Source organism: Rissa tridactyla, chromosome 16, assembly GCF_028500815.1.
Source record: "Rissa tridactyla isolate bRisTri1 chromosome 16, bRisTri1.patW.cur.20221130, whole genome shotgun sequence".
Classification (NCBI taxonomy): Eukaryota; Metazoa; Chordata; class Aves; order Charadriiformes; family Laridae; genus Rissa; species Rissa tridactyla.
Genome location: NC_071481.1, coordinates 6,608,221 through 6,617,068, shown reverse-complemented (window position 1 = coordinate 6,617,068; position 8,848 = coordinate 6,608,221). Strand labels below are relative to the sequence as shown.

The following is an 8,848-nucleotide window of genomic DNA, read 5'->3' as shown; positions in this document are numbered from 1 at the left end:
AGAGCGGCGGGCGCGGGGGGGCGGTCGCTCGCTCGGTCGCTCGCTCGCTCGCCCGCGCGTCCTTGGCTGCCGGCGGGCGATGCGCTTCCTCCGCTGAAGGCTCCGCGGGGCCGAACCGGCAGGATGACGGTGGAGTTCGAGGAGTGCATCAAGGACTCGCCCCGGTTCCGGTAAGCCCAGCGGCCCGGGCAACCCCTGCGGCGGAGCAGCGGGAACAGCGGGGGGCCCCGCCGAGCTCCGCTAATCGCTTTAGGCGGCGGGGGGCGGCGATAAGCCGGGGGACGGGGAGGGGGCTTCCACCGGGCCGCGGTGGGAAGCGGGGAGCCGGCCCCGGCGACCCCCGGGCCGGGGCTGGCGGCCCAACGAGCCCCGCCCGGGGCTGGGCAAGCCGCCGGCCTGCAGGCGTTGCCCTCTCGGGCAACCTGCCCCTCCTTGCCTCGTTGCCCCCGCTGGGTTCGGGCGTTTTGCAGATGAAAAATTGCTAATTGTAGCAGCCGGCAGACAGCGCCGGGTCCCATTCAGAATGGGGTGAACTGGCATCACCCTCTGGGGACCCGCTGGACAGGGCTGATTTAACCCGCCCGAAGAGCCAGGGCTAAGAAATACAGTCATTTTCCATGCAGTCACATTCCCATCTCTCGGAGGGTGGATTTTTTTAGCGGTCTTGAAGGAATCTGGGCTATGACAACAAAGACTCCGTCTTGGCCGCGCTGCATTTAAATCAGGCCGTTTCATAAATGCCCAGGGCCGGAGAGGAGCCTCCACATTCTGGGTACAGATGCTCCATTGTGCCAGGAGCATCCTGGATGGGCTACGATGTCCTGATGCTATAAAGGGAAGATCAGAGCTTCCATAGTTAACAACCCCCTGCTGCTTGCAATACGGTGCCTGGATGGGGACAGAGGGAAAGACAGACAATAGCCTGCAGAAGCAAGTTGGCTGGTTGTGTGTACAGCGGAAAGAGTTGTCAGGGGGTCTCCCCTGCAGACGTTTCTTGTTGCTTCTTCTCAAAACCTTTGTCTTTATTAAACAGAACAGTTTGCATTTTCCCTTAAGTGCATTTAAAAATAATTTAATGGAATGCAAGATTCATATGCGGGGTCTGTTGGTGTGGCTACTCTGCCCGATTGTCATTTTGTGTATGTATATGTGTGGTTGTGTACGGCTGCAGGTAATGCAAATACCCGGGCAAGTGCATCTTCTTTATCCCTGTGTATGGGAATATGTAGGGCTGTGGAAAAGGTCCCCTTCACACATTGTAATTTTAGTTGCGTGGTAAGATCCTGCTCTTTCTTCTTCCAAAGCTGGTTCCGAAAATGTAATGGACAGTGTCATGTGAGATGACAGGCTGGTCTGATTTGTGTGCCTGGCTGGCATTGGAATCATGGGACTTTTTCATCAGGAAAAAGTTAGGTGCATGGACAGGTCTGCAGAAGGTATGAGGCTCCTTCTTTAAACCTCTGCTCACTTAGCATCAATTAGAATTTGTCCGCCCCGCCTTTTTCTTTTTTTGACTGTCATTTTATCCTATTGTGCTGCAGAGTATGTGAACTGTTCAGTGGCATCCTTCCAGAGCAGTGACTTCACTGTCCAGATGTCTCGTTCCACATGGCAGTGACCCTTTTCCTGGTGACGTCAAGATTGATTGATATGTTTATTTATTTATTTTGCCTTTGGTGTGTGTGGGCTTCAGGCCAAGTTTCTTAGTATGCAGGCAACATCATTCTGCTCTGTCTGCTCCATCCATAAAAACAAAACAGCCCTCACAGCACTGTGTTGGACCTTTATCAAAAGCCAGTTATTTAAGCATGGAATTATGAACTATTTCCCAAATGGCCAGACACAGTCTGCCTGTTACAGGGAGAACAAGAGATTAGACTAGAGAAATAAACCTGTATATTTCAGGACGGCTGAAATGTATGTAGCAGGGGAACTATGAACACCTCAATACTGATATTTGCAGACCCGTGTCAAAATAAAAGAGAACAAAACAGAATTCTTCAGACTTTCTCAAAGAGTACAGATTTTAGCTTCCTTGTATACTTTTCTTCCTCCCAATTCTTTAATTTGTTCTTCTGTTACAATTATTTGTAATACAAGAGAATCCTTAGATGCCTGTAAAGGCCAGGACTTCTTCTATAGTGCATAGCAGAGATGCTTACTAACCTGTTCCTAAAATCTTACAACTATAAAAAAATATCATACAAGCTAAACTACATACAGAAATATAGATAAAAGCGAGGTGGGAGAAGGTAGCACATAATGCATGTTCTCAACAGAGACTGAGACAGCAATAGGTAACGTCCCTTGCCATAGGAAACATCTGTGGAAGAGGCAAAAATTTAATCCAGATTTCCCATACCAGTCCCTTAGCTAGGTATCGCCCTCCCTTTCCTGCTGGCACCCACTGCTGCACCGAGCCCTTTTGCACTTCCCAGCGCAGGGCTGGGCCATGTTTTACAATTGACTTATTCCCCTCAACAGTGAGCCTTCGAGATAATCAAATTCCTTTCTGTTTGTTATACACAGGGAGAAAAATAAAACTCCGCAAAATATTGCACAGGCATAAACACTGTATTAAGCATCCCATAATAAGGCTACCAAACTAGTCTACTGTAGCAATCGAATCCAATTACGTGTCAAAACACTCCAAATCAATACTCAATATACAGTCAATCCATCATTGCTTCCTATTTTATAGGGACCAGTTGCTACAAAGAAAACTTTAAAAATAAAATTTTGTTACTTAAGTATGTATAGATCTTTAGATTGGTAGATAAGCCTTATTTCTGTAAGGCATCTTGTAGAGACATGTATATTCAATTCCAGTAAACAAATATAATTACCTTGAAAGACCAGTTCTAGCACATTTGAATGTAACCCCAATAGATGCGGCTTTCATCTCCCTGCCATGCAGAGCCCTCTCTTTAGCTAGCAGGAGTCTGGGAAATCTAGGAACACATTTCTGACTTGTTCCACTCGGTCATGGAAGGCAGTGGTCTAGAGGGATGCAAAGAAGAACCCTCTTCTGCCCTTACCCTTGCAGATCTGTTAAGCGACACTGCTAGATGCATAAATTTGGCTCATTCTTGCAAAATGGAAGTCCTTGGGCATACTGCCAGCCCCCAACGTTTCCCCCCTGCCTTTATTCCCTCCTCGCTCAGGGAAGACTCGCTTGGTCCTAAGGGGCGGGTAGGGACATCATTACTCATTCCGGGTGTAAATGCACTCTAGGAACAATCAGGAGGACGAGGGAAGAGTAGGAACAAATTGCAGAGGTTGGACCTGGCTGTAGCACTCCGTGGGTCACAGAAAACCCCAAATGCCTCTGTGGTAATTCCCACAAGGGAGGGAAATCAGCGGTTATTTCCCTAACTAACATTGCTATTGTAATTGTTGTTGCTATTAACTAACCTTATTAATCAGGCTTGTTGTGAGGTCAGGGTTACCCACCACAGAGCGGGCTGCGGGTCGGTGGGGTGAGCCAGGAGGTGCCGTGCTTTGACTGATGGAATCTTCTCAGGAGGAGCCCTTGCAGCTCCCACGACCTCAGGGAACAGACAGCTAACAGCATCCCTCCATAGACATCCAAGCCCCGGGCCACCGAGGGACCTCCGTGCTGCTTAGCAGGAAATGGAGACCTGCAATTGAGGGGTAGGCTATGCAAGAGCGTGTACGTGCCCAGATCTGAGGGGTGCCACCTTCACCTCCCCCATGCCTCGCAGCCTCTTGGCTGGCTGTGCCACAGCAGTTCAGACGCTCGCAGAACTCCCCGGAGCGGCACTGTCATCAGGCAGTGACCCAGGGACATTGGCAGAGATGTTTGTTCTAGCAGCGTGCAGCACTGTCGGCACGTTATTGCGGCTCTCAGGCAGAGAAAGATGCAGGCATGTAATTCTAGCTCCATGAAAGATGCAAGGAAAAAAATTTTGTCGTTTGCCGGAGGAAAAGAAAGTGAAAAAAAGGTACATTTAGAAAATATTTTCTAACTTGTACTAGGGTGTTTCAAACAGAATGGGAAGTATTAAAACCCTTAGTCAAACTGATCTTGCGAAGTCTGATTAGACAAGTTTAAAGCTAGTAAAACCAGTTTTAATGCATCCGTGCTGTGTGAATATGTGTTAGTGAAGGCCTCTGCAGAAAAAACCGTAGTGGCTTCTGTGTGATTTGTGTCAATTGACACTGCAGTTTGAGGTAAGCCAAATTTATTAGCTTAAGTTACTTAAAAGCAAATTTAATTTACACCCAGAATGACCAAAGAAGGAATCTTCATCTGTTTAACTAAATCAGTTTAACAAAAAGAGCACGTGCATTGATTTGAAATTGGTTTTTGTTACACAAGGCTTCTTATGTAAGCAAGATCCCTGATGCCGATTGCAGTTGCATGAAGATACGCCTACACAGAGAGCTTCTTTTTGAATCAGAGACTAATGAGTACAATCGCCATCACTTGCTGGTTTAGTTGCACGAGAGAGAAGATATTATCACAAAAGCAGCATGATATTATCTATATCAATCATAATACCAGTCTTTATCTATTTATTCTATTTGTTACCTCTTTATCATTGCGCTCCTAAAGTCAAAGAGTCTGAAGTACGGAAGGGGAGAAGTCAAAGCAAAGATGTCACCATATAGTTACTTCCTCTCACAGCACCAGCCATGAGATGCTATCCCAGTTGCAGCAGTCCGTCCTGTCCACCCAGCCCCTAAATATCTATACGTCAGCGTGGTGCTTTCCGAATGCAGGGAGGCTTGGTTTCCTCTCCTGGCTTCCAGCATCCCTTTAAAGTGACCCCTAGTCAGTGATACAGAACCAAACTGGCTTTTACCGGGGTTGTACTGGGGCACAGTTTATGGTGGGGTCCATCCCTCATCTAATGGGTTGTGCTTCTTCCCCCGCCATGCGTATTTATGGCAGTTTGTGCCTGATGTGACATACCGAGACTGTAGTTGTGACAGCTTCACCCCAAGGGGCCTCCTTTGCAATCACGGATGCGTTACATTTCAGCTGTTCTTGCATCAGATGAGTCACATTCACAGCAGATCACAGCAGGACCCTCGCACGGCACAGGGTTTTTTCCTCCGTAGGTGGTATCACAGAAATATATGGAAGCAGACGTCCCTTAATCTGAGGTTCCCCGTCATCAAAACCCCCATGTGAACCCTGAAGTACTTAGGAAAAAGCTGCAGCCCTTCAGCCTGCATTACTGTGGGCAGATCTGAAGGTATTTATTCAACGTGTAGTCAGGGAAAATCCCCTGGTATGAGAGAACTGACTGGGTGACAACTGGCTTGAGATTTCTGGCTTGGCTTCATAAATGGTATTTTATGCCAAATTTTTGGCAAGCAGTTTCCTTAGTAACTTTGAATTGTGAACTGCGTAAGCAGGGTATCCCAAAGGGCCAAGGCTCTGAAGCTAAAACCCCAGTGATCCACCCCAACACTCCAAACCAGAAAAGGATTTTTAAATTCTTTTTTTTCCCAAGGTAAAACTGCCCAGACTTAAAAGCTGTGAGTTTGCAGTGTATGATATTAAACTCTGAAATACAATCTCTCAGGCCCATGGGAGTTATACCTCATAAATTTCAGGCTGTAGCACACGGACAAGGGAAATTTTGATATTTCGTAACTTGACGATTGACCTTATTACTGGAATAACACTCCTGTGACACACCTTGCTTTGTAATAGTATGTACCCTGTAAGAGCATCTGCAAACATTGAAATGTTTCTAGTCATCTAACAAATCAGTTTCTGAGTTGGAAGTTGCTTGCTTTTGTTTTCAGTATCTGTTCCTCTCTGTTGTCTTCTGCTGGGTGGGATGTGTGTGGCTACACAGAGGTGAAAATCACTTCTTTTGTCAGCGATAGTTTTCTGACATTCCTCTCTCTCCGGGCTCACCTTCTGGCTGCCAAGAGATAAGCGTAAGGAGAAAGCTGTTCAACCTGAATGATTTTGCAGGAGAAGTTTTGCAAAGTGTAAAACTCTGGCTGAGAGTCTGGACTGCTTTCCCTCAAAGCCTTCCAGAGGCCAACACCACGAGGAACCATAGACCTTGTCCTGTTAGGGTGGCCAAAAGCCACTGAAAATACCAAGATCAGGGTTTTCTTGGTTGCTAGTCTTATAGCTGTAGTAAAGAATGTAAGAGGGTTGGAAGTTAGATGACAAAGCTTGCTAAAAGGAATAAAAAGAAAAGCACAATAACCCTGTGGTGGAAGAGGGTAATTAGACCCAGAAGTAACGCGGCTGAGAGATGCTGATGCTGGCTTATCTGTGCTATTGTAATTTTCTGTGGGATAGTCATCCATTCCTCCTCGGAGAGTGCCACATGTCTTGATAATTGCGTTTGCTGGTTGTCTTGGCACCATGCGGTGTCTCTGGACTGCAACCCTGGTCCTCGAAGAGCTGCGGTGTGGCCAAGTGAGCACGTAGAGTAAGAGTTCAATGAAACATTATTTGGCGTAGCCTCATTCACGTGGACTCCAGACAGGCTCCTGTTGAAATGTGTGTTACTGCAAAGCCAGCGAGCTTTGCATTCTAGGGATAAGTCAGAGTCCGTTGTCACTCACACTGCTGGAGCTCAGGAAGCTGGAGAGGTGCCACCAGGCCGGTTTCGTGGAGGTGATGGGAAACAATGGTGTTGAGCCTTCATCTGAAGGGAACTCAGGCTCTCTGCTAGCTCGAGTAGAGACCAGGGAGTCCAGGGGCTGAGGGCTACTGCTTGCTTGGGCACTTGGCGATTGTGCAACTGAGGAAAGTCCCATGTGTTCATTTCAACAGCCCCTCTGGTTCATTTTCCCTAGCCTGGGGAGAGGGACAGGGTGGAAGGGTCACACTGGGTATCTGAGTCAAAAGCCTGTGAAATAATGTTTTTGATGACAAAGGACCTTCTGTAGCATGATGCCATCAGCACTGATTGATTGATTAATCATTATTTTCTGGTGATCCCTTTAGGTAGGGAAGTATGGGGTTCCAGCAGTGGGCTCCAAGCGGAGGAGGGCTAGGAAGGAGGGCAACGTACTGCTGCTGCGCACATTGGGGACCTCTCCCAGCCTGTGTGAGGGAAGCCATCCATTTATCTTCATTTCCTTATGCCTCCCAGAGACAGGAATGCAGTGCAGACTCCTGGAGTCAGGCTGGGTTTTCCTCATCTCAGCGGCAGCATCAAGGCTGCTCTGCAGGCTGGTCAGGGAGGAGGGATGCGACAGCATGGTGGAGAATCCTTTGCCTGGAGGAGCTTGGACTGTGTGTCTGGCAGGTTTCCCTGGCTGGCCTCCCCTGTGCCAGACAGCCTGAGATGGGAGCTTGTTGCACGTTATCAACGTTATCAGTGACATTGCCTCTGTTAATCTGGGTGCTTTTGCAAAGTTTTGCACTGTCAGTAGGGCTCTGACCTATAATCACCGGACAAGGAGTAAAGCGCTGTCTCATCTGCTGATGCACAGATCAGGGCGTTGTAAATTCCGCTACAACTCCTGAGTTAGTTAAACCCTCGCTGGGGGATTTTACAAGTCCCTTTTGCCTGTTAAACAGTATTTTCTGATTTGTAGGGCACATATTCTGGGGTTACTAGCTCAGTGAGTTGGGAGACCCTATTCGAGTCACATAGTGGATATGAAGAGGCTGAAGACTTTCAGTTTGGTATTAGGGCTCAACAGGGTAACAGATGAACTCAGGATGGAAAACGCGTGCACTGGATTATTTGGGGTTAGGAACACATGAAGGCTGAGATCTGTAATCAGAGCTACGGGAGCGACTTTGGGTCCGGGTGCAGCTGTCCCTCAGCTGCATCCATGCCGTCCTTAGGCTGTGTCCCTACTGTCTCACAGAGTTTGTCCGGACAAACACGTGTGCCTAGGCCCTGTTTGGATACATGGGGCTGGTGACAGAGCCAGTTTCCCCACCACCTAGCAATTTCCTGTAGCCATTGCTAAATAAGTTTATGTTCATTCTTGCACCTAAAAGCTACCTGAAACTGCTAACCCTGTACAGCCTGGACACCAAGCGTCCTGAACTGCTCAGTTCTCAAGGGGCAGTGGAAGAGAAGGGATGGGAGGGAAGAATGAAAAGCAAGCACAAGAGATTTGGAATGCCAAGCTTTTCTGAAACGGCGATGGTCCCTTTAAAACTGGCTTCCATAACACTATGAAATTTCAGCCACAGTATTATTTTTTTTTCAGCAGAACGGCCAGTGGAACCATGAGTTTCTCTGGCTTCCTAAGCACCAGCTTTGCTTGAAAAACCAGGCTACTGCTAGCTTTCTAAGTCCGGTTATCTGGGATAAAGAAAAGAGCCCTAGAAACAGAGCTCTGCAGTCCAAGTTTGGATGAATCTGGGGACGGGACAGAATGTTTCCCTGGAGCCAAGAGTGCTTGCTTGCTTGTTTGCTTGCAGTTCTCCTCTGCATCAGGGCTGTATTCTGATTTCAGACGTTATGCACACAGGTTGTTAACTCTTCCCATAATTAATTGTGGCTAATGTTAAGCTTGCTTTAAAAATGGGGCTGGAGGAAAGAAAGTTAAAAAAAAAAAAGGATAGTAGATTCGTCTCTGTGCTAACATGATTCCATGCTAACTTTTCCCGTGGGGAAAGGAAGAGGAACTAAGGGCAGAATTTGTTCCCTCTTTGACCAGCAATTGCAGACTTGGAGGGAGAGGGGGAAGCAGGCATTATGGCCAGTATGGAAGGATGAGATTTTTACCTGCCAGTAGCTTTCTAATTGCTTCTTTATCTTCTCTGAGGCACTGCAGAGCCTGCTCTGTTAAAATCTTGCAATGGGCAAGACAAGCAATTTAAGCTGCAGAATTCCCAGCATGGAGTATGTTGGAGCGCTCGGGAGCTGTACGCCTC

At 47.5% G+C, this 8,848-nt stretch overlaps 1 protein-coding gene across 1 annotated transcript in view; it reads left to right on the top strand.

The window, feature by feature from the left end:
* Positions 1-8,848, top strand: part of ACAP3 (ArfGAP with coiled-coil, ankyrin repeat and PH domains 3) — a 99,734-nt gene continuing 90,886 nt past the window's right edge. Inside the window, exon 1 of the mRNA XM_054222541.1 lies at positions 1-170. Coding sequence (XP_054078516.1) covers positions 124-170 — 47 coding nt within the window. The 5' untranslated portion in view covers positions 1-123. The remainder of the gene's footprint in view (positions 171-8,848) is intronic.